We start from the raw sequence: 27,479 nt of genomic DNA on the forward strand, positions 1-27,479 counted from the left end.
TGTATAAACGGTATGGCATTTGACCGCGATTGTGTAAGCACGGGAGGGCATTTGCCCGCAATGGTGTACGCACGGGAGCAAATATGGCCGCGATTTTGTAAGCACGGGATGGCATATACCGGAATTGTGTACGCACGGGAGGGCACATGACCGCGATGGTGTAAGCACGGGAGTACATATGGCCGCGATTGTGTAAGCACGGGGTGGCATAAAATACCGCGATTGTGTACGCACGGGAGGGCATGTGACCGCGATGGTGAAAGGACCGTGATTGTGTAAGCACGGATGGCATATACCGCGATTGTGTACGCACGGGAAGGCATATGACCGCGTTGGTGTTAGCACGGGAGCACATATGACCGCGATGGTGTACTTACGGGAGGTCATATACAGCGATTTTGTATGCACGGATGGTTTAAAAACGAGATGGTGTATCCAAGGGATGGCATATGACCACAATTGTGTAAGCATGGATGACATAAGACCGCGATTGTGTATGCACGGGAGGACATATAACAGCGATGGTGTAAGCACGGGAGGGAATATGGCCGCGATTGTGTACGCGCGAAAAGGCATATGTTCAGATGGGCATATGGCCGCAATGATGTATGCAATGGAGGGCATGGGACCGCCATGGCCTACGTTCAGATGGGAATATCGGTTTGGCGTTCGTGTTCAAGAGGGCAAATGATTTGGGAGGCGTTCATCTAAGAGGCCATGTGATCGGGATGGAATATGCCCAAGATCACATTATTGTTCTGTTGTTCATCTGGCATTGCATCCGAGAGGGCCTAATAGTGATTGTTTACGACCTACATGACATATAATTTGGGTGGCGTATGTATATGAGGGCTCGGGATCGCGAGGGCATAGGGCCGGGAGGATGCATGTCCAATTAAGCAAAACATATTGGATGTTTATCTGTCCCGCTCCCGTCGGCTCCTTTCAAACTAAGTTATGTATGTTGTACTAATTGGACATGTCTTAGTTGACCGGATGTGCGATGTCGGGACCATCATTTCAACTTTGAAACAAAACTTGTTAAACTTTCATTGCTGTTGTTGTCCATTAAATAACAGACGATTGTGGAATTAAGTACGTATACTGTAATTTCAATTGAGTGATAGGAACCGTTGACTGTTTGCTGACGAACGTTGAATAGAAGCGCTATATTTAAAGATCTCTTGCGTAATATGCATTCGTATTTATATTTCAACTATATTACTTCTGCTTCTGTTACATTGGAACTCTCTTATGATAGTATTTCATAATAACGACGATGTCGATGATGATGACTACAAAATGAAAATGTGACATGAAAATGCATTTAGCGCATGTTTTTGGCACGCATAGGTAAAAATGACCATACCCGTCTATACAAATGACCATTCACACGAACTACACGCGTTCTCAATTGAGCAAATAATAACAGGAGGAATCAGGAATTGCCCTCAATCACTTATGATAATGGAGTAAATTAGGTAATCAGTGACCAGGTAGTCGGTACGTATGTGCTAAGCAGAAACATATGTAGGCGTTTTCTATGAACATTTGGAAGCAGTTGTCTGGGTAAAGGTAGCAGAGCAGACAATGGTTTATTAATATGTATACACCAGGTCTACTACATGTAGCTAGACTTCGTGCAAATTATACCGTGTTGCGAAATAATTCCCAGTAATTTTGTTTAGTGTCCCAATATTGAGTGGTGTTCTGATAAAACTGGGCATAATGCATGTGCGTAACGTTTCGTCCCAGATTAGCCTGTGCAGTCCGCAAAGGCTAATCATGGACGACACTTTCCGCTTTTATGACATTTTTCGTTTATGTGAAGTCTCTTCTTAGCAAGAATCCAATTAAGGCGGAAAGTGTCGTCCCTGATTAGCCTGTGCGGACTGCACAGGCTAAACTGGGACGACACTTTACGCACATGCATTATGCCCAGTTTTCTCAGAACAAGGCTCATATGTTTTTACTATGACTAGGTACTCTATTGTCAATCAATTGAAAGTCAAGCGTATGCATACAATTGCATCAGTTGATCCATTTAGACAGTAACACCGTAAATATTATTCATGAAGATGTAAAAGACGTAAATGTACTAGCAGTTATTTGCTTTCGATATGTCTGTACATGGAATGAAAACCTTATAGAACCTGTAAATACGTATGTTTAGCATTTGGTTACTTCTTTAGTGATGCATTTTTGTACAGGGACGTATTCAAACTGTACAGGTTCCTTGTTTTTTTTTGTAATAATTTATGCTCGAGTCATACATTTGTAAAGGAAATACGCCCTGAAAAAATGTACAGATACTGCTATGTATATGATATACTTAATTTTATTTAATTGACTTGTATAAGGGTTTAGTCAGATACGAAAGTTTTTATAAAGCTTCCATTTCTATTAGGTATAGCGACGATGATGGTGTATTAATCAACATAACACCCTATAGCTTAGCGGGGAACGGGCCGTCAGTGCCAGAACTTAAACACGAGATATAACATTCTTTCGTTCGATCAGATAATGGAAGATCGATAACGGCGTATCAATGACAGACAACCCCTCACTGCTATAATCATGGCATTCAAAATTGCTCTATTAAGTGGAGAGGCAGGCGTCAATCTTGTGAAATCATTGTCAGTTTTAGATTATGATGTGACACGTCACTTATGAAAAAACTGTCACGTAGCATCACTATTATTGGTAATTCCAACTATTACCGAATGTACTTATAAATCTGTTTGGTATTATATAATACTTTGTATTCAAACTCCTGCATTATAAGTATGTTATCACTACATTTTGCATACAATTCCATATCAATGGTGCGTGTGTATTTTTAAACGTTTGTATAAATGTACTGTAACATAATTATGCATAACTTCGACATCTCTCACATGGGAAAATCCGTTTAGTTTGCCCACGGACTCTAGATGAGACGGATATGAAACGGGACCGTATCGGCAAATAGCTTGTCGATACTTTGTTACGTAACCACTTTTCATGAAAATAGCCCGAGGTTAAAATACTATTAAAAACATCACACAAATGACCGGATAATATATCAATACACTCAATAAAATATTCGTTTAAAATACAGCCACCACCAGGCGCTTTATAACGTTTCAAACGTTTACCGTTATAGGTTGGTCCAATTCTGGAAAGGTACTATTTTCAAGGTCAAAGTTATTATTCGAACAAAATAATTTTGCCTCTGTATTATTATTTTCCGAATTAGAGTTACTTAAATTTTCAAAATACTCTTTAAATACATCTAATGGAATCTTATTACTTTTGCCTTTATTTCTTGATTTGAAAAATTTCCAAAATTCATTCGGCTTTTTATTTTTTAAAGATTCAATGTCCGCCATTTTACGCTGATATGCATTATTTTTCTTTCTCTTAATTAATTTCTTATGAACACTTTTCTTTACGCACAACGATTTTCTATTTCAATCGATCTTGTTTAGGTTAAAATATCTTAAAGCGTCATGGTAGTGATTTCGTGCAGTAATACACTCGTCGTAAAACCAATCTGCATGCTTTAAACAATGGTCGATATTGAAAGAAGCTTTATTACTGTACGTATACAATTTTGAAAATAACTCATCCGCTTCACTGCGAATTGTGGCTGTAAATTTATCTAAAGTGGAGTTAATTGACAATCGGCTCGAATTATTAATGCTGCTAACAATATCATTAAAAATGGGAAGTTTCGAAATAATTTTTGAGCGAAATTCATTCCTATGCGAACTGTCCCATTTATATTTAACATCAGTGAATGCCTTGTAACTCGGTAAAAAGGTTATTATGTATAATTATATGAAAGGTTATTTACCTTAAATTATCAATTAATTAAAATTATTTAAAGATTCTTGAAAATCCTGGCCGAAAAATATCAAAAGGGTCCGCTAATATACGCTGTCTCGTAATAACATTAACACCCTGTCTATGTTATAAACAAGAGCTGAAAAAATCGTTAATTTATTAAGCTTTATTAATAATTAGCTTTATTGATATGTTTCGTGAACAAAATATTTCAATATATTCCATAAAAAAATTAATAATTATTACAAAGGAAATTAAATGGCCGGTATCTAAACAAAAGCATAATCGCCAAGACCGTAGCATCAGTTCTCTGCGTTAGGACCGCGCGATACTTCTTTCCTTACTTAATTTCATTTTTTAAACCATTTTTTCTAGCGTATACAGAATTCTATTCTCCTAAGCAAGATGTAATTTTAAAAACTGAACTCCTAATATAAACGTTACAAATCTGTATAATGTACGACCATGTTTACCGTAAATATAGATTCTAAAACGGTATGATATTTGCAAAAGTTGAAGTTATAACTCGCCGGGCTGCCCAAATTAGAAGTAAAACTTCATATATATTTATATGTATGCAAACTACGAATTGTATTTTTTTTACTAATGATATATAATTTGTAAAAATCGGCTTAGAAATAAAAGTAAAATTAGAAAAGAGACGTTAGTGGGTACATCAAAATGTATAACCTCGGCGCTTCGATGTACGCTAATCGATAGCTACTGGTTACGTAACAAAGTATCGACAAGGTTAAACGCGCGTGGGTAAAACATAAAATGTGTATTTCTCGTGTTTAACTCGCTATACATCCATTAATAACAACGGAAATATACTAAAAGTTTTTTTTTTAGAGGAATTAATAAGCAACAAGATAACGTATAAACCAATAAAATCGGATGATTAGTTTTTGCATAAATTTGAATTGACTACAGTAAGGATCAAATACTCGTTTCAACTCCTGTCAATATTCTCTCCGTGGTTTGCCCAAACGAATATATATCCAGCGTCATAGCTGAGGCACACCGAGGCAGTTGCCTCGGCTAAAATTTGCAGAGCCATGTTGAGATTACAAAGAAAAAAAAGGAAAATTAATGTCAAAGAATAAAATCTATATAAGAAATTGAGGCAATTTAATGAATTTTAGGCACTCATATTCACAAACATATAATATCATTGAGTACAATAGGTTCGTGTTGAGGCAGATATTATTATTTCAATTTCAGCGTCGTAGCCACGCTGCAAATCAAATACCGATAGGTAAAAGTACGCTAATTCCGATACGGTTAAGTGTACAATTTTCGCAAAGAAAAAGAATCGTGATTAATTCTGAACAATCTGTTCCAAATAATATTAATAACTAACTGATTAAATGGTCATTTGTACGGTGATGCACATGGCTGAATGATCGATATTCTACTGAAATCTTGAAAATAATAATACATTGTTTGATGTTAATATAACTGTACACAAATATGTTAATAAATAGATATCCAAAGAGATATAACCGCTTTCAACACGTATTTATAAACTTTTACGACGTGTGTGATGCTAGCCTTTTTAGCAAGTTTAGTACATAGGTTGAATCATGAATCCTATTAAGTCCTTTTAGCTCCCCTTTAGCCTAATTAGTATATTTAACACGTTCAGTACAAAGGTTGGAAAATACATGATAATTAGCCTATTCAGTTTATTTAGCAGCCTTTACAGCCTATTAAGGAGGTTTGGTACATTTATTTGAAAAAATAAATCCTAAAAGCATATGTACCAGTAGTTTTCGCCTATTAAGCGACGTAAGCAAGTTTAGTACATGTCTGTTATAAAATACATCCTATTTAGCATATCAAGCTTATTTTGCAGCCTTTCAACATGTGTATTAAATAGGTTGAAACAAACATCCTATTTAGGCTATTTAAAAACCCATTCAGCCTATGCAGTCTATTTTGCTTTTTAGCAATCTTATTGAATAGGTTGAACCATTTATCCTATTATTAAGTGTAAGCCTATTTAGCAAGCCATTTGCATTATTTACACAACCAGTTTGTATGAACTGTTAAGTGCCCCTTTCGAACAAACAAGAGTTATCCCAAGGAAGTGACATAGCGCACGCTGATCTTCCTTCGGCTGCCTGACGGGCTGTTCTAGTTTCGGCCCACGGTTTTTGTTAGGGTTGTCGTCAGGAGGACGTTCATCAAGCCTATTAAGCGCAGCTTACGCAATATCTACGGCAAGTCGATATGCAACTTTAAGGGCCCCTTTTGGAAAACAAGAGGAAGAGACATAGTGCACGCTGATCTCCCGGCGGCTGCCTGTCGTGATTACCTTCTTTCGGCTCGGAGTTTTAATTATGATCGGCATCAGGGGGACGTACATGAAGCCTTTTAAGCGTATTATGCGATATATCGACGACGAGTTGGTATGCACCTTTAAGGGCCCTCTTCGAACAAACAAGAGTTATCCCCCGGCATCGACCTATTGCAATCATATCTCCCGCCGGCAGCGTGTCGGGCTGACCTAGTTTCGGCGCGGGGTTTTAATTACGGTCGGCGTCAGGGACGCGTTGATACAGCCTATTAAGCGTAGTATGCGATAGATCGACGACGAGTGGCTATGCATTTTTAAGGGCCCCTTTCGGACAAACATTAGGTATCCACCGCAATCGACCTAGTTTGCGCTGATCTCCCGTCGGTTGCCTGTCGGACTGACCTACTTTCTGTTCAAGTGTTTTATTAGGGTCAGCGTCAGAGGGACGTTCATGCAGCCTATTTATTGTAGTATGCGCTTTAACCAAGGCGAGTGGGTATGCACTTTTAAGGGCCCCCCTTCGAACACACAAGAGTTATCCCCCGGTAGCGACCTATTGCAAGCATATTTCCAGTTGGCTGCGTGTCGGGCTGACCTAGTTTCGACTCGGGTTTTTAATAAGGGTCGTCATCAGGGGGACGTACATACAGCCTATTTAGCGCATTATGCGATACATCGACGACGAGTGGGTATGCATCTACAAGTGTTTTTTTCGGACAAACAAGTTTTCCCCCGGAATCGACCTAGTGAATGCAGATCTCCGGTCAGCTGCCTATCGGGCTGACCTTATTTCGGCCCGTGTTATAATAAGGGTTGGTGTCCGGGGGACGTATTGACAGCCTATTTAGCATATTATGCGCTATTTCTACGGCGAGTGGGTATGCACCTGTAAGGGCCCCTTTCGTACACAAACGAGTTATCACCGGTATTGACCTAGTGCACGCTGATCCCCAGTTGACTACCTTTCGGGCTGACCTAGTTTTAACCCAGGGTTTTATTTAGGGTGGGCTTCAGGGGGACGTAGATACAGCCTATAAAGCGTTTTACGCGCTATATATACGGCGAGTGGATATGCACCTTTATGGGTCCGTTTCGGACAAATAAGAGTTATCCCCTGGGAGCGACTTGTGCACGCTGATCTCCCGTCGGCTGCTTGTCAGGCTGACATAGTCTCTTCCCTGGATTTAAATGAGGGTCAGCGTCAGGGGGGGGGGGGGGGGCTTACGTACAGCCTATTTAGCATATAGTGCGCTATATCCACGGCGAGTGGGTATGAACTTTTGTGGAAACCTTTCGGATAATCAAAAGTTATCCCCCGGAAGCGACCTAGGTGGAGACTGATTTACCGCGTTGATCATTACAAACACCATCATCACCGTCACCACCACAACCATCACCTTCACAACCACCTTCACCACCAACATCATCACCATCACCATAACTACCAACACTAGCAACATCATCATTTCCACAACCACTACCACCATCGCCACCACCATCAGCATCATAATAACCACGACCACTACCATCAGCATCACAATCACAACCACCGTCACCAAACCACCACCATCACCACCACCATCACCTCCAATATCACCACCACCATCAACACCACCATCATCACCACCACCATCACAACCATAACCACCACCCTCATCACCACCAGCACCACCACCACCGGCTAAATTGAAGAATATTCATGGCATCCGTAAACGATGCGCCATCCTTCTCCAGCAGTGGAACCGAATCGTGAAAGAGTCCCATCTGCCACGAACTAGTAACTGAAATGAAAATAAATAAAACATTGCTTTATTGAAAATATACACTTTAGTATCATTTTAACCAACGATGATATTAAGGGGCGATAACAGATAAATAAAATAAACACGTATTAGCATATATACCGGTAGGTAAATTAGAATACGTCCATTTGCAAGAAAATGTCAGAGTTAACGTTAAACATCTGCACTGAAAAAAAGGATAAGGTGATATAAGACCTTAGTTACTGCCTTAAGTTAACCGTATTGCTGTTGAAAAACAGAACGAAAACGCTATCGAGTAGACTTGATTTTTAGAGCTAAGGCGTTTTAACACTGCTTACGCTGACTCGGACGACTCGGACTCGCTGTACCAGCACCGTCGACCCGCGTCAGTGTTTACGCTAGCGACCAAAAAAGTGTGTCCCTCGCAGTAAACTGAGGAGCCTTGCCAGATATTGAGCAGACAGACACACAGAAAGAGCGTCAACAACATTAAAACGTCCTAGCTCTAGAAATCAAGTCGAATGGACAGTGTTGTCTTTCTGCGTACCAACAGCAGTACTGCTTACCATAGGAACTCAACGACAATCGCACATCACAATTGTCTCTTTAATTATACCTGTCTAACGTCAATTTCAAAAATATATGTTATCACTTATCTTTGTATTTACAGGAGTGGCAGAGATGACATTTCAACGATCCATACTTCGGTCTTTTTACTGTGACCTCCAGCAGTTGGTCGTGGTGTATCCGATCCCATCGCGTGTTACTGTCTGTATCCAAATAAACGGACAGCTGTTCGAAAAAGATGTTAGAGATGACACCCATTGTGTATATTAAATACAGACAAAAGACATGTCGCCAATATGCTTTGTCGAAATCTATTGATTAAAGTTTTAAAGTGTTCCAAATCACAATGTGATTTTTTTCCAAATTAGTTGCAGCGCGACAACCTTTTATTTACGATAAAAACTGTCAGTTTTGAAAGTTCAAAAGGAGTGGATTCCGTAAAAGTATTCATACACATTTGGGCGCACACGTGCATTGTTAAATGGCTATCGCTTCCATTTGGAAAACAGCAAACATCAATGTGTGTTTATGTTCTGCTTAAATTCGATGATATACTCATTGTTTTCAATACTTTTAGCGGTATTTTAGTCAACAAACTATTTTTTCGTGTGTACATGTGTATTGTTTTTCATTTTCCTCAACCAAACTTTTTAACACTAATCACACTTACAAGCACTGCCTCAATTGCAAAGCATACGCAAATAAGTAATAAACATTTATATTTACCTAATCAGGCGAACTGCACATCCATTCATTTCAATATCCCAACAACCAGTGATCAACCGTATAAAGTTTCACACCTTGATAAACCACCTGATCACAACTCAGAAAGGTGTAACGTGCCACTAGCTAAAATAAAAAATAAAAGTAGTTGTGCAAAGATTGGCACTGTAATTGTATTTAATACAGCACTTATCAGCTTATTTACACAACTGAAGCATTGCGTCGAACTAATAATGTATGATTAAAAAAAAGAATACTTTACACATTTTGTGATTTTAAGTCTGCATTAACTGTAGTCCTATGAGCCAACCCTAGACTTGAAAGCGTATGCAACGTATAATTATTATATAAAACGAATCGCTGAATGATATTTGGATGGCACCAGTCGAAGTTTTACGAATCCTTTAAACGTTAACACACACCTAGTGATATAGATTTTTTAGTTTGGCCGCACACTGTCAGATCGTCGATGGTATTTTTTTTACTTGATCGGACGTAGGTTCTTTCGAATAAGATCGTGGCGAAAAATTATGCAACGAAAGGCACTAAGTAATGTTCAATAGACTGATACATGAGAAGCAAGAGTTTAGAAACCCCACTTATCACCCGGGTACAAACAACGCTGGTCCATTATATCAACCAATTAAACAAAGATAGCTTACTTTAAATAATAACGATTCACGCGGTGTGTAACTTAAAAAGGATCATAAAGGGTCAGCTTTATTTGTACCAGCAGATTAGTGTCTTTCCCCAAAAATTTCCCTTTCCGGGATACACATATTATCGTCAAGGTATCGGACGGCAACCGGTACAGTCATCCAAAGGCCCTTATTTTACGTGCGGCGGTAAACCCTATTCATCTTTTAGTGAATTTCATTGGCAATATTCCTGCATGCGCGACGACCCTCACATTCACATCGGTACATTTATACTGTTATAAAGATGGATATATATATATATATATATATATATATATATATATATATATATATATATATATATATATATATATATATATATATAAAGTAGTGGATCTGCGAATGATGCGGTTGACATGCTGCACCGTACGTCAGTCGGTTGTTGTGAATTATGTAGTTAACTGTAAACAACCCCGAATATACTGCCAGAAAAGAAAACAAGAAATATCTTTAAAAAAAGATATTCGGCGTATATCCTTACTTTGAAATAAAGGTAGAAAATTGACGTTTCTAATTTCTTAAATTAAAAACAAAGGTTTTAGTATTGCTGTGCTCTTTTTTCACTAAATAGTCGCATATCCTCCGCATGAAATGTTTGTTATGAAGTGCACGAATATTAAACTATATAACAGTATTCGTAGATACAAACAAATTTTACTACGTGAGATCACATCACATGGTTTTTCATGAATTTATTTCTTCGTCATCAAACCATGTGGTATGTTGATATTTAATGAAGACGCAGTTTTCTTTGCACACATTCAAATAACACGGTTACATTCGTGTCACGCGAAAATGGGTCTTATGGCATGTGCGGAAAGCGTAGCTTAAGCCCAGCCTGCGCACTTACGCAGTCTGGTCAGGGGCTACGCTTTCCGCTATAAAAAAAGCACGAAATGTATCGTGATATCTCCCGAGTAGCCTATTCAGTATGCATGTTCTGACAGGCTGCGCTGGAGCCACGCTGGCAGCATATTGCATAAGACCCATTTTCGCATAACGCGGATCTTAAAAAAATAATATTGCGTCTTGTAAATGGAACATCAAACTAATTACATTCCGATAGAAAATTGAAGTCACACTGTCTTATTTATAGCAAACTGACCATTGTCGGTAGCTCTGGCTTTCATACGTCACACATGTGTGGCTAGATAATTAAACGATTTCCCTTTTATCATGGATACTAATATTCCGTTTTTTTTCCTCACAATAAAAGACACATGTCAATTACCGATAGGTTTTCACGATATTAAAGAACATGATACTACTTTTCATTATAAAATACTAAAACTAAAACATAAACTAAAATCCTTCCAGATCTCAGCGTCGTAGCCACGCTGAGGCACGCCGAGGCAGTTGCCTCGGCTAAAATTTGCAGAACAATGTTGAGATTACAAGGAAAAAAAGAAAACAATATTTTAAAGAATAAAATCTTTATAAGAAATTGATGCAATTTAATAAATTGTAGGCGCTATGATATTCACAAACAAATATTATCATTAAGTACACTTGGTTCATGTTGAGGCAGATAATTATTTTAATTAACTAACTTCAATTGATGCCAAATTGGCTCAGCAAAATGATTTGGAAAATCCGTATATTAAACAAAGCGTCGCACTGTACGCTTCGATGCTAAAATCATGGTGGACATCGAAACGTACCGAGCTAGAATAGGGTGTTTTACGGCAAGGTCTGTCTCTATTTTAGACTTAGATACACTTCGGGTGGTTGGCGTTTTCGGCTTTATTGGTATTCTCCTCCTTATGGCCGGCGTCGAGTTAAATCCGGGACCGTTTCAAGTGGAAAGAATGTATGTTTACATTAGAATTTTCAAATTATGATATCCCGCGTATTCAACTTTTTTTAAGAAGTTCAAGTCTTCTTTTTAATAGTCAATGTAGTTGATGATAGAACGGATAGAAAATGATGACGCGTTGCTAAATAAAAATTTATACAAGAAAATTGAAAAAAAAATGGCAAGAAACTTTACTGATTTAAGTTAAATATTGTGTACTCTTCATGATAATCAATATGTCCCTGTGACGCAATCGGTAACACGTCCGACTCTGGATCAATTGACCAGTATTATATTTTCACTACCTTGGTTCGAACCCAAGAGGGTCCGTTTTTTTTTTCAAATAACTTCCATCAATGATCCTTTTTATATGTGCTTATGATTGAACACGCTTTTGATTTAATGTATTATGTAGCGTCCATGATTCCGATAATAAAGGTATAAAATGTGGTTTAAATGACCTTAAAAACGCACCAGAGACGTTCTAGGTATAAAACAAATACGGGGGGGGGGGGGGCATGCCCGGACCCCCTTGAATGACCTAATATACTGCCTCGGCTAAAATTTGGGTCTGGCTACGCCACTGATATCACGACATGAATTGTAATAAGCCATCATATTATGCAGAGATCTATCAAACAACATGTTTATTTATTTATCATGGCATAATGCTTTTAATACATTTTACAGATAAAAAAGAAGCGTGGCCAACCAGCCAAGAGGCCGTGACGGCCACGTGACATCCAGCCGCTTCGTTCGATCAGATAATCCTTGAGCGATTACGTCGTATCGATGCCAGAGCGACCCCTTGCTACGAAAATCATGGCACTCAACATGTTATTTAGTGTATTCAATATGCGATTTTGATCCCGATGTGACATGTCAGTGTTAGCTTCCTGAAAAGCTTGTAAAAAGCTACTTTTTGTAATTTTAATAATTTAATCGATGAAACTCATTGTTAAGTAAATTTAATGATAAAACTATTACTACATTCACGCCATTTATTGAATGCATAAAAATACTGATACATGACATTTGTATTTTCTATTTTATTTGTTGGTTACGTTTATGATACATATTAGCATTCTTATAAATTAACTTAGTAGCATCATGTTAAAAACAGTATATCGAATATTAACCCATTTATTCCTAGCGTCTAGAAAAAAGGCCTTGGCAAACAGCGTAAACCCAGATGAGGCGCATCATGATGCGGCGTCTCATCAGGGTCTGCGCTGTTTGCTGAAAGGATTTTCTATAAGAAATATTCTAAATAAAGAAATAATTATACTAGACATCCCTTATTTTTGGAAATAAATGGATCCAATTTCTAAAGAAGAATGGGAGAGTCCACTAGGCATAAATGGGTTAACTGGGGCTAAAATCTACGTGCATGGTCTCGTACACATCATACAAAATTGGTCCTTCGTTGCTTTGGATATAAAATGTAATGTTCACGAAAAAATCCACATAATTTGCACATATATGCATAATGCGAGACATATTGCGTATGGTTTATTTAACATTACTGTTCCATAAAATAATGGCAAGTCATGATCATGCCACGTTTATGTAAACTAGCATTTACAGCTATAAAGCATATTTTTTAAATGCTCATCATAGACATAAACATTTTGTAATATACACGTAATCCGATTAATGGGTTGAAACCTCTTGATATCTTTATCAGCATTACTGCAAGGCTTATCTGGGACAAAACTTCCAGCACATGCATTAAGCCACCTTTTCGCACAGAGAGAGTCTCAAGTGTATGTCATAAGAACAAAATATTTTTTTAACTTTCCCGCCAAAAAAATCGAAGTCGCCTGATGATGCTTTTTTCAGAACCAGTCGCACACTAAAGGGATTCCCAGCGACCCGGAGGGTCAATAGAGCTGGGAGTTGTATTATCGCAACTAACTAAAGGCATAATACTTGACTAACATAACTTTATGCAATGTACGTATTAATGATAAGATATTATTTGGAATGACATTATGTTATTAATTGAAAAAAATAAAATAATATACTTGAATACTCAGTTTAATGACGCGCGCGACATGTGGAACAAATTGAGGGTATTAAATGGTGTGGCGTATACATGGGTAATTGGGTAAATAGGTTATTCGCAAAAAATTCCCGGTGACATCTAGCGCATACTTCTTATTACCAGCTTTTGTTTAAAAAGTCTGAGAAGCACATTCATTCTTTAAATAATTTTAATTATGTAATACGCGTAAAGAAAAAACTGTGCAAATAATACTTAACAACATTGGGTTATTGTGTAGCACCAGACAATAAACGAATGGCGAATGTATTATGTTTTATGCATATACACGTGTAAACAGGTTTCGCTCATCTAGCAAATAATATATCAGAGTATCAATACGATGTTTCAGAGAGCGCTCTATTATTAGGGATTATGTGCTCTGAACCGTACATTTCCATGACATAACGATATTAAAGATGGTAAAGATGAAGGCGATTCGGAGCGACCTCTCAGGCACGCGCCGGGGAACTTCTTTGTCAAATTACCACTGTTCTGATAGCGATCGAGCTCATGACTACAGTGGTGGCATATATCGTAATCTGCAGATTAGATAATCTTTAACAGCTGCCCACCAGAACTCGCCCCTCTGCGGGAAATCAACGCGCATGCTGCGTTTTCAGCTTCGCTGGGCTTATCAGCACCCCGTCTGGTGCCTCTGTATGCAAGTGCCCCTGACGAGGTACGCGTTATCCAATAAGGCAAATGTAGACGCAAGCCACCAGCCATCTTCGGAACCAGCACCCGTGACGTCACACAGGTGAACTAGTAACTCATAAAATAAGCTGAAGTCTTCACTTTCGTAGCTTACTCCCTGTAGCCCGGTCGTGTGTAGATTTGGTCGCGGAAAGGACTAAGATTTCTTCTTGTTTGGGGGTCTCGCAGAACATAGCAAGTAAGTAGATGTTTAAATTCGTATGTTGCATTCTTTAGAACGAATTGCACGTGTATCAAACTTGTACGTGGTTGCCTGAAAATGTAGCAGTTGTTTGCCATTTTGTATTTGGAAATATGTATTTGATTGTATTGCGGACATTTATCTCTAACTCTAATTCAAAGGACAATTTATAACGCTGATTTTAACATTTTGCAATTTATAAAGGTCATAATCGACATCAATACATACTGATCATAAATGTGATTCGCTCAAATCATCCCAATGTTTAAGCAAATGGCCGCCATCGGATCATGTTACAAGCTACATTACCGTACTCCTTAGTTGAATCCATGTTCAATCTATGTTCTGTACCACACGTACAATATTAATTTTATTATTTGTTCATTTATACAATAACTTGATCAAATTAATGATAATTTAATCACACATTTACGTCATTATTATAAATTAACTACCAACAGAATAACGTAAACGGGAGCTAGAATCAGATATAAAACACATTTCCCCGTGCGGCCTTATCATTTCTGATGCGATGCCAATATTTGCCTCATGGAATTTCGATTAAGACGAATCGTGAAAGATTGAAACTCAATTTGTGTGCATTCATAACGAATTAAATAAAGGTATAGTGAAATGAGTGGCAGCTGTGCAACAGACGGGTTAGCTATATTGCTGAATAGCCAGTGTTTGAATGAAAGTTGTTTTGTTGTTCTGTCAGTCTTCGACCCTTTCAATAATAGTCAACAATTCAGATTTTAGCGTGCATTTTCGCATTCTGAATAAACGAACATTGTTGCATCTTTATGTGGTGATTTATCGAAAAGCATCCTATTGAAATGCCCCTGTTATTTTGAAGTAATTATCGGTGATTTCATTTATGACAACACATATGCAGTTATTTATTTTGTTGATTTATATACCGGAACAGTCTGAGATGGTGTTGTATTATTGGATAGATCTATAAAAATATACCAGTCAATGCAATCGTTACTTTCACAATGTTGTGATCGGATGTAAATCATTTTGTTGAAATTCAATATCAAACAAGTTATCAACGTGTTAATCATTTATACAAAAATATGAACTTTTTGTTTATCACATCTTTCTGTCTATTAGGAATATGTAAACGACAGTTATACGATTTCGCTTGGAGGCGGACATTCGATAACAAGCATATATAGTCATAATTTTATACAAAATTTCTCAAAATAACATGATTGACTATGAAACAAGGCACACGTATCATTTATGCGAATACTTAATCATCCATATGTGAACGTGCATAGAATATTAAATGATCACAAACCAATCTCAAAAAGCGAAACCGATCTCAAAAAGCGATGTTAGATGCAATCGAGCATCGACATTACATCGCCGTAAGCCATACATGTTCGAAGATTCAGTATCTCTTGTATCCAGATTGAACGTTCCATTTAGCTCTTGATTACACATAGTGATATACAGACACACACGCGCATGCGGCATTTACATGATAATATCAGAATCTTCGCTTCTTGGAATGCGTTTCCATAGCAACCTAGTAAACCTGTTGATGTTTTAGAAGTGCCGAGAGAAAATACCTGGATTCGTGTATACCTCATGAACGCTATCAGATTCGTAAATGCTATTCCAATACTTATTAACAATACCTGCATTACAGCTTTCGCTTAAACTTTTCTACACCTTCGTTTTAGCATCGTTACTGTATACCTTGACGCGGCTTGAGTTTTAATGCACAGCAAAATTAGAGTTAGAGATGAGTCGCAAATAAGTAACTCTTACTGTTACTTTCCGTATATTATTGAACGCAACGATATAAGATCTGAATTCGAAATATGCAGGTCATAAACTTGCTCTTTTTTTATGCCCCAAAGGAGGGCATATAGTGATCGCACTGTCCGTCGGTCTTTCCGTCACACTTTTGCGTTTAGGTTTCGAAAAATGCGAATAACTTCTATGTCGCTTCAGATGTAACCTTCATATTAAGTATGCATGTGTATATGAACACGGCCTTTCCATAGGCACACAAATTTTGACCCCTTTTACCTTTACCTTGAACTTAGGGTCCGCGTTTAGGTTTCGAAATCTGCGTTTAGGTTTCGGAAAAAGCATTTTTCGGGGGCATTTGTCTTCCGATGGAGACAGCTCTTATTTAATAATAAATACGTGTTCACGAAATGACACTAGATATGAAAATACACGATACTACCATACAGTTGCCTACTACGTAAGATGCATATGGCATTCATTATATTAAGCATAATAACTTTTAAACAAGGCAAACACTGCAATGGCTGGTTGATTAAGGTCTACGTTCTAAATAAGTGCTTAAATGAGCCTTGTTCATAGAAAACAGGGCTTAATACATGTGCGTCAAGTGTCATCCCAGATTAGCCTGTGCAGTCCGCTCAGGCTAATCAGGGACGACTCTTTCCGCCTAAACTTGATTTTCGGTAAGGAGGAACTTTCTTGAAACTAAAAATACCATAATAGCGGAAAGTGTCGTCCCTGATTAGCCGGTGCGGACTGCACAGGCTAATCTGGGACGACACTTTACGCACATGCATTATGCCCAGTTTTCTCAGAACGCGACTTAAATGATAACACATCATTAATGTTAACATATTAATAGATTAATCATTGACAGGCAGTAATAAAAATATGTTTGTTTGAAATTTACATTTGCATGCTATGAACTACGGTGTATTTGTGCTATAACGTAACATGTGCTACAAATTTAGGTTTCAAACTTCTCAGTCATTTTTTTCGCCTTGTATTTTACAGCCTTTTTGTTTGGGAAAAAAGCGCGATCGACCATGAAAGTGGGAAAAAGTAAACATTATTAATGTGATTTTAAATAACAGTATACCAATTGTTAATAAGTGCACGTTTAACTTTGTATGTCCCCCACTATAGTAGTGGGGGACATATTGTTTTTGCCCTGTCTGTTGGTTGGTCTGTTGGTCGGTTGGCTGGTTTGCGCCAACTTTAACATTTTGCAATAACTTTTGCTATATTGAAGATAGCAACTTCATATTTGGCATGCATGTGTATCTCATGAAGCTGCACATTTTGAGTTGTGAAAGGTCAAGGTCAAGGTCATCCTTCAAGGTCAGAGGTCAAATATATGTGGCTAAAATCGCTCATTTTATGAATACTTTTGCAATATTGAAGATAGCAACTTGATATTTGGCATGCATGTGATACTCATAGAGCTGCACATTTTGAGTGGTGAAAGATCAAGGTCAAGGTCATCCTTCAAGGTCAGAGGTCAAATATATGTGGCCCAAATCGCTTATTTTATTAATACTTTTGCAATATTGAAGATAGCAACTTGATATTTGGCATGCATGTGTATCTCATGGAGCTGCACATTTTGAGTGGTGAAAGGTCAAGGTCATGGTCATCCTTCAAGGTCAAATATGCTCATGAAATGTCACTTCTGCAATATTGAACGTAGCAATTTTACATTTGAAATGCATGTGTATCTCAAGGAGCTGCACATTTTGAGTGGTGAAGGGTCAATGTCAAGGTCATCCTTCAAGGTCAAACATCATATAGGGGGACATTGTGTTTCACAAACACATCTTGTTTCTTAAATTTATAGTGCTAGGGAATTAAATTTCTGTATAATAAACACAATAAACCAATTATTGAGTTTCTTTTAAGTTTGGCATATTTTTGAGGAAATTTTAGTCAGGAAAATGTTACTTTTAATTTTGCAATATTGGGAAACAGCCTTTTTTAAAAACGTTTTTCAATAGGGAAACAGACTATAAAAGGATGTTCTTTTATGCAATAAAAATCACTGCTTCAATATATATTATTGCAATCGACGGCATGCAAAACATAATAAATTATAATAGCACTCCGTCTTATCGGAAATGTTTGAACATTCAATACACAGTGATAGTTAAATGCTTTTCTCAATTATTTCTTTAGAACTTCTAATGCCGTTTCTGGTAAAAAGTTTCCTTATGAAACACATTAATACTCGTTTCTTAGTTTGCGTTGGCGGAGGAACTTCTCGGAACAATGTCCATTCATTACCATGATCAAACCAAGCACTCTTGTTGCTTCATTTTCGAATTCCTGTTAACCTTTTTATAACTTATCACAGCAAAAACTTAGCCAGTATTGTAAATTTGTCTGCACCGGTATTTATGCGGAGAAGTTCTTTACGGTTCTCAACAACACTTAAGTATAAACTATGCGTGCAGTAGTTGCAAAATCGCATTTCAAAATTCTCTCCTTTAACCCATGAATTTTAGACAAACAAGGACCAAAACCTGTTACCCACTCGAACTTCTCATAGAAGGTTATTTTCGTGTATAAAGTTAATGGTTCATGACCGTGCTAGTTAGCCAAAACAAAACAACAAAACATATGAATGTTTATTTCACAATAGCTGTTAGTACGAGCACATTCGTTACTATGCTGAATTTGCTGACGTTTGTATACCGTTGCAACCTACACAGGTAGGCACGCGCTCGACTTTCCATGATTCCGAGAAATCTTCTTGGCAACTTTCCAAAAGCAATCACATTGACGGTATACAATGCACATCAGCGCTAGAAAACGGTTATTATATACATGTACAAAGTAACAAAGCAGGTAAAGGTGCTGCCAACTCGGCATATTTGATAATACGCGAGCATAGCCATGCTCACTATGGGAATCTGGTTCGCAATTTCGCTTTATATTGTCTGGTAGATTTAAATAAAAGAAATCGTGTATAATCGAAACGAATGAAACGAACAATTTGTACTATCAAAACATGAGAGTATTACATTCGCTATAATAATTATTGTACAGTCTTAATAAGCAATCCTTGCCAAGCTATCTTTATGTCTTGGTTTCCGATACGTTTTCTCTACATGTAAGCATACACAAACTTAAGGTAGCATTTACACAATTACATATTAAAAAGGTCCTCACTATTGGAGCGTTATTTAAATCTCCCTTAAAGACACCAAGTAGGCCCAGGCGGAATCGAGAGCGTTTCAAGAAGTCTGCGGCTTGCGATGCAATCGAGCTAAAAATAAATATGTTTAAAATAAACAATTACAGATATCTTCAGTTTTCCATTTGTTGTTTTTCCTTTGCAAATCATATGCATGATATTATTGTAAGGTTTATATTGAGTGGGTTATCAATATGCACTATGATGACCATATCTACTGTGTCATGTACTTGTATCTAATTTTGCTGTTTCTCTTCATTTCAGATCACAATGTCTGAAGGAGAGGTAAGTAAAAATAGTTCACTGCTGGTATAGTTCATAAATCTGAATACATAACAATGGGTGTGTACACATAACGGACAGTGTATGATTTATGTGATCCTCATTTTAAAGAAAAAAAACTTCATCAGTTATTGTAGTTTCGCTCAAAAGATAGCAGTTTACGTCAATCAGTCCTTTGATTTTTCCATAAAAATGACGGGTTTTATGTATGTAATGTTCTTATCAATACCCGTATTCAAGGGTATCGATGGTAACGGGGCATCACCAAGATATTTGCATTGAGATATTTAAAACAGCCTATAGTAATTTTCTTGTAAAATATTTGCACCGAATCCGGTAGGCATCCAGTATAAATAGATACATGGTTGAGACAATTTAACCTCAAAGTTTGCGGTAGAAACTGAACAATTCGGTTAATCAGGTTCGGATTGCCATTGAAGTAAAAGGTTGAGAAATCATGTTGACAATGCTAAGGTAACATTGCTGACCGGAATACTATGACAAGAGTATTTGACAATATGGCATAACCTGAATCATGCATTAGACAAAATAGTAAGCGGAACACACCTACATAACGCATGTTTGCTTCTCTGAAAGAGTAGAAACTAGTTAGTGATCCACAGTTAAACTGTGTTCGGATGTATATGCCACCGTGTTGATTGTTCTCCACAGAAAGACAAGAAGGCCAGAGCGGAACGGGCTACCTCTAATGTGTTCACAAAACTGCCACAGAAACTAATGCAAGAAATGAAAGAGGTACGCAGTGGCTAGAGTAGCGACGCACATTGCGGGAACGCCGTTGTTAATGCTGTTAAACAATCTTTATTTCAGAAAAAAGCCAAGGCCGCAACTTCCAGTGTCCTTACAAAATTCACACAAAACCAAATACAGGAAATGAAGGAGGTTCGATATGAGTTTCTGTGTCTGTTAACTCCCCTTGCTGTTTCACGTGCACTCTTAACCTCATCCAGTAATCGCTACGCATGTCTAATAAGCGACCATTCAGACGTTCGGACAAGAACTCTCGGGCATTTCTTCCCGACGCATGCACGAGCGCTCTTGGTGGCGGGGTTGCGGAATAACTATCTCATTTCCCGATTGTTTTCGATGCTCATTTCCATGAAAATAACATTTTAATTTAAAATATAGCTGGACAGAACTCAGTTACGTTTATAACCCCGTGTGATCCTTCTTCTGTCAACCCCTTAGAAATTACCAAACCAAAACTAATTCCAACATGTGAGTAACACTGTATTGCACCAGTCACTTATTTTTGCTTCGGGCGCCTGTGTGGGGGTCGCCATGCCCAGCTGTCTTCCGGCGCTCAAAGGGGGGGGGGAGCGGGGGGTCATTCCCCCTAGGCGGTTGCACTCCACTCAGAATTATGTGTGTACGTTGCCTCACAGATGCCTGCCGCTGTATATTACACGCCTATATTTTATGAGTTCATAACTTTTTACTACCGTAACTACAAATCCTACTTTAATATTTGTTTTACCAACCTGTTAATATATTAACATTTTTGTTGCAAAAGTTTATTCGCTGTATGTTGAAGCTTGTGGTGTAATTAACAATACATTTCTACTAGCAACTACATTCTAACTTCCATTAAATAAGTTGAATAAGATAATAACATTTTATTGAATACTTATGTTAAAGAAATTTATAAAAGTATGTTTTTCAGCTACCGTCTTATAAGCCTTAATATATTGTGTATATGTTTTGAAAATCCAATCTTCTTAATCAATGTTAAGTTTCTCTTTATTTCAGGCCTTCACCATGATTGACCAAAACAGAGATGGTCTTATAGATGTAAGCGATCTCAAAGAAATGTATTCAAGTTTAGGTAAGATGTGGAAACGGGTTTGCGTATCATTTCATTACCTTGAGTGCGCATGTTCAACATTGCCAGAGTTGGCAATTGTTTAAAGGGATCTTTTCACGCTTTGGTAACTTGACAAAATTGAAAAAAGTTGTTTCAGATTCGTAAGTTTTCGTTTTAGTTATGATATTTGTGAGGAAACAGTAATACTGAACATTAACCATGCTCTAATATAGCCAGTATGTGCATCTTTTGACGATTTTAAAACCTAAAAATTATAAAGCGTTGCAACGCGAAACGATTGAATAATTTGGAGAGTTCTGTTTTTGTCGTTAAATTTTGTGAAACTACGATGATTGCTTATATAAGGTATAAAATACGATAATAATGTGTACTCGGCGGAATAGCTCAGTAGGCTAAAGCGTTTTTACTTCAGGACTCTGGCAGGACTCCAGGGGTCACTGGTTCGAAACCTGCTCCGGGCAATGTTCTTTTCCTTTTTTTATTTTTTTTCTTCATTTTTTACTGGAGCTTTTACGATCCAATGTTTACATTTATCAATATAAAGCATTTAATGAATAAGTTAAAAAAATGCCAAAATCTGTGAAAAGGCCCCTTTAAAACCAACGTTACGAATTCTGGATTTGTAAGCACAAAGGGTAAGATTGGGGTAGAACCATATTGATCTCACTCGTTATTGATATTACTATTTTCTGTCGCACTGTTGCTGAATGATAGTTATTTCTTACACAGCTGTCTAGCTTTCGATTGTATTCTTGAGAATGTGTCATGTTACCTTTGATATAATGTAGGCTTAAGTCCACAGGATAAGATTCTACAAGATATGGTGAAGGAAGCGCCAGGACAGCTCAATTTCACCATGTTCCTATCATTATTTAGTGAAAAACTAAGCGGTGAGTTGCGGGGAACGTACGTGGAAACATGTATACACGTTCAGGCACGCCATAATGTATCCAGTAGGAATGCGAGCAGCAGCACAACATGAGGGTTGGTTAACGTATCTCGCTATCGACACGTACATGTATAAACCACCACTCAGTCGATTCACCCAGACCGTTGCTCTGCTGTTCCATCTAGTTGTCTAGGCGACGTTTACCTGTGTAGCTTCGTTATGCTAACAATAGTATCTTATATATAATTATGTTTGTGTACTCTTTTGTTCTTTTTTATTTTGCAGCTACCGTAGAGTAGTGATAGACCGGGATTTCTTTTTTCGCACCGCAATACAGTTGTTTACCGGTGATTCTAACACTAGTTGTTCTGTTGCATCGATCTTTCTGGGCTCACTGTCGTGTATGCATTCTGTTCAGCACCCAACCTATTGTTACAGGCACTGTCCCATCGGATACTGTACTTGACGGAATGGTGAAGGAAGCACCCGGAAACCAACTAAATTTCACTGCTTTCTTAAGTATTTTTAGCGAAAAATTGAGTGGTGAGTAACATCATCATCACGTGTGGATCATTTTTCGCATCACCATTAAATGTGTCTTGAAATTGTCATTATAGGAGCAGTTCCGCAAGATAGCGTTTTGCAAGCTATGGTTAAAGAGGTCCCACAATTAAATTTTACCGGTTTCCTAACCTTGTTTAGTGAAAAGATGGGTGGTAAGTTATGAAATCCGAAACTTTACCCCGCCCCTCCGTCACGGGTGTCAGACCATGGATTTTCTCACCAAGCCCCGCTTTTTACACGAGATCCCGTATCCATACCAACACGACCCTCCCTTTCAAAGTCTGACATAGAATTAATACCTTTTTCGTGCATTCTGTCTCTTTATTTTCCTAAATTAATCCATATTTATCGATGTTGTGTATATACATATTCCACTAATAATAATATATTTCTTTAATATTCCTTATTTGTTTCCCATATCCATACTCATCTTTGCATGTTTTAACACATCACTGTTGTAATGCATAATTATTTCTAATCGTTATTTTAAGCCCGTAATGGGCAACAGCACGCAATTGTGTATTGTAAACAGTATATTGTTTTATGGTAAAAATATCATTTAAACATATGGTGTAAGATTAAAAGGCGTTAAACTTGGGCCATTTAAATGAACGAAATCACTGTTTTAGTTACAGAGTCAAATAGTTACTATCATTTTTCGTTTAAAAAGTTTTATTGTACACTTGGTAAGGCGATGAATGTACCTTTACTTGGTCAGGAGATGAATGTACTTTAATATGCATTAACCCTTTGCATGCTGGGAAATTTGTCTTCTGCTAAAATGTCGTCTGCTGAATTTCTAAAATTAGCATTTTCTTCGATTTTTTTTCAAAGAATACTATCAGAATAGCAAACAGTTTGGATCCAGATGAGACGCCACGTTCTGTGGCGTCTCATCTGGATCCAAACTGGTTGCAAAGGCCTTCAAAATTCGGTTCCCGCACTGAAAGGGTTAATAAATAAATTTTACAAGTGTTGAAAGATTTGACATCACTAAAATCTGTCAATAAATGCTAAAAATTATATTATGAAAATGTGCGACTTTCCATGTTATTGTCTGATTATTTATGCATTTAAGGAACAAAAAAGCCTAATGTATATTTTCATAAAGTGATGTGATAGTCAGTTGGTCTGCAATTTTTTCATGATAACGTTCTTTCCTCCTGTTATATCTCATATTTTCTCAATTTCTGATTTTGAGCTGAACCCTTTCAGGCACTGACCCCGAAGAGACCTTGAGAAACGCATTCGCTATGTTTGATGCTGACAACACTGGCCACATCTCAGAAGACTAGTATGTCCAAGTTCTTTCTTGCTGTAATTATAAAGAGACACCTCTCGCAAACTACTCATATCCCTATAGTTAAGTCAAATAAATTATTTTTGCACTTAATACAAAATATGAAATGGAAAATGCTTAAACTTTTTTGATAATTGTTTTGTTTGAACTCTTAGCATTAGGATGTAGACTGGAAAGAGAGTACAACATGAATTGTTTGAAACTACGAATTTACCAATTAAGTGGCACATATATTTATTAACAATGAAAAATTTACTTATGAACCAAATGTGGGCGTATTGGATTTTTAACGAGCGCTATTTGTCTATTTTCAGCATGAAGGACCTTTTGGAAAACATGGGTGACAATTTCTCCAAGGACGAGGTGAGATGCTGTTTTAAAAATTGTCTGCTATGTCCTCTTTCCCATTGACCCTCTAAAACAGGGGTACATTTATTTGCACATGTCAAAAGGTCGGTCGGTCCATTGAAAGTTTCGTTTCTGAAAGATATATTGTTTGAGATTGCTTATCCTTAAAAAGTTCCATCATCCAAATTAGTCGCCTGTTTACTTGGATGGAAAGACACACGTCATACGTTCTTGTAACAAGACAAGAGTAGACATTTAATATGGAGTAAATACACATAAAACAATCTTGAGAAAACTCTAAGTAGTGATGAAATACCACATGAATATTGAATTTCTTAATTATTGGATTGGTTATGGTTCTGAGATTTAATACTTTAATAAATTACTGCAATCGACGATGATAATTGAATCCTATTAGGCAGTATGCTTAAAAACCCAGTCAACTAGTTTATGTAAACCAATGAATATATTGAATTTCATGGCGGTCTCAAACGTGTTGTCGTGTTTTCTTTCTGTAGGGTGGGGAGATTGACAACGTATCGTAATATAATACATGTATATGCAAAGTTGTAAAAGCAAGTTTTATATTAGATCTATATTTTAAAAGACATACTAAAACTATTTGCATCATAATTTTTGATATCTTCAGAAACCAAACTAAGTGTTTTTTTCTAGAATCACATAGTTTACACAAACGGACTTACTTGTAATGCGAACTTAGGTATTCTCGCTTCAATTTAACTAATGTTTTAATCTTATTTTAACAGACACTAATTGCCATGGGCATCTATAGTTAATGCTTGGTAACTAGCTGATACAATATGCGTATGCGTGGGAAATATTATGCCGAGCTCTTAGTTTTTTGCCTATGCATATTATGCGCTAAAAATAGAGTTGCAACCTTCAGTGCGTGCACTGCGAACATACAAGTGAAATAACACTATTGTCACAATTATTTCAGATCCGACAGGTTTGGAAGGAGGCCCCGATCCATGGAGGAAAGGTCGACTATCAGGCTTTCGTGTCAAAGATCAAGGGCAAGGAGCAGGAAGATTAAAGGATTCGCGTGAGAGAGTGGGCAGCCAAACTACATTGTAACCGGGTTACCACCCCTATTGAAGGATGTCTCATTACCAGTGCACAACTTTCCCATTCAGTTATAGCATCGACCAATACGGGCTACACAGGGCTTCCACGTCTAAGTCATGTGTCTTCAAGCGGGGTGGCGACTTACACTTTGTCAACATGTTTCATTCGTTTCACGTTTAATATTCGATGTTAATCGGGCCAGAGATTGATACCATTCCATAACTGCATCTTCCTCAGAATGCCCGACTGCATTATGTATTATACACGCTAAAATCGAGTATCGTAACAACACATGCATAATTGCGTTAATTATTCTTATGATGAAAAACACGTTTAAGTCTTTCGCATTTACCTGTTTGCTCTTCTTCAGTATTGTTGTCTTATCTGTTGGCCCGATTAACACTGGAAACCCGAGACGCATATGCTGGAATGCCATTGCCGAATATAGAAATGGCACTGGCTCCCCGCACACCTGTATCGCTTGCTCTGTACGCAGCGGTACAGGTATGCAGTGAGCCGGGAATCATTCACTCTGTGATTTAGAGTATTAGCATTGGGTTTACTGACTCTATGTATTCCTGTTAATAAGAAAATAAATGGTCAGTAATTTACTTTTTTTTCCGCGTAGATTCCACTTTAATAAAATGCTTAGGACACACATGCGTTGATTATGATACCATGTGTTTACATGAATATATTATTATTATTATTTTACCTGTTTATTACATTTCGAGAACTATTTGTATTTATTGATAATTTATTATTATGAATGATGTAATATTTATCTGTAACCTCTGTGTGTGCAAGTCTCTGTGTTGATTGGCTGTAGACAAGTACTTGGTTCTACAACGGTGCGGATACACGTTCGATCTCTTCAAAGCGCTTAGCACAACGCTGACTCGAGTCCCGCATTCCGTAATGAACACCGCTGCGGAGATATTTATCGTGTTAATTGATAAGTTCGTTTTAAAATCAGTGTTGTGCTGGTGTCAGATACGATCGATTGGAACATGCCAGCTCCACATGTTAATTTTTCATGGTGGTGGGACATGGTGTCCTTGACGACGTATATCCCTTCCGGATCCGTACTCCCAGAGTGGATTGTTCCTATGTATATTTATTTAATAAAACCTCTGTGCACAGCAACGATGACTTGGTTTTAACTGTTTGTTTATCTTTAAATAAAATATTACATCTCTTTTTAGGCGTTTTAATATTAATTTATTTTCAATATATATATATATATATATATATCTCAAAGGAGTGAATATTATTTTGGTGGATTCTAAAAGGACAACAGGTGCTATCTTTATAAGTGCCGCACAGACTAAACATATTTGTGTAGCATAATGTACCCGAAGTTAATACCGATTACCATCGTGTCTATTACATGGAATGCGCCGAATAGTGAAATAAACACCACGGAATCGAGAGCATTAACAGATTATTAACAGTCAGATTGTATCATGATTGCAACGTTACAGATGTTTGAATCAACATCTTTGTTATGGATGCAACATACTTTGAAAAAGCTTTTAACTCGTTTTTGTACCCAATTTACATTTAAAAAAATACATATA

General features: G+C 37.4%; 1 protein-coding gene across 6 annotated transcripts; it reads left to right on the forward strand.

Moving 5' to 3' along the window:
* Window positions 1-14,454: 14,454 nt before the first annotated feature.
* LOC127843268 (myosin regulatory light chain, smooth muscle) lies at window positions 14,455-27,045 on the forward strand. Of its 6 annotated transcripts, none has more exons than XM_052373150.1 (8): window positions 14,455-14,615; window positions 19,846-19,866; window positions 20,536-20,619; window positions 21,634-21,709; window positions 23,216-23,314; window positions 24,378-24,456; window positions 24,777-24,825; window positions 25,772-27,045. In XM_052373150.1, the coding sequence occupies exons 2-8, from the start codon at window positions 19,852-19,854 to the stop codon at window positions 25,865-25,867; spliced, it is 498 nt and encodes a 165-aa protein (XP_052229110.1). In that variant the 5' UTR covers window positions 14,455-14,615; window positions 19,846-19,851; the 3' UTR covers window positions 25,868-27,045. The 6 variants fall into 6 exon arrangements, with proteins under 6 accessions (XP_052229110.1, XP_052229109.1, XP_052229114.1 ...); XM_052373149.1 differs by lacking the exon at window positions 23,216-23,314 and adding an exon at window positions 22,498-22,599 and having other exon boundaries at window positions 14,456-14,615; XM_052373154.1 differs by lacking the exon at window positions 20,536-20,619 and adding an exon at window positions 20,695-20,766 and having other exon boundaries at window positions 14,457-14,615.
* Window positions 27,046-27,479: the final 434 nt, after the last annotated feature.

Source organism: Dreissena polymorpha, chromosome 8 (genome assembly GCF_020536995.1).
Source record: "Dreissena polymorpha isolate Duluth1 chromosome 8, UMN_Dpol_1.0, whole genome shotgun sequence".
NCBI classification, from domain to species: Eukaryota; Metazoa; Mollusca; class Bivalvia; order Myida; family Dreissenidae; genus Dreissena; species Dreissena polymorpha.

Excerpts from the sequence above, each read along its gene's own strand:
- LOC127843268 (XM_052373148.1), top strand. Across the intron at positions 23,142-24,377 it reads TTTTAGCGAAAAATTGAGTG|GCACTGACCCCGAAGAGACC; the intron begins GTGAGTAACATC and ends GAACCCTTTCAG. Across the intron at positions 24,457-24,776 it reads GGCCACATCTCAGAAGACTA|CATGAAGGACCTTTTGGAAA; the intron begins GTATGTCCAAGT and ends GTCTATTTTCAG.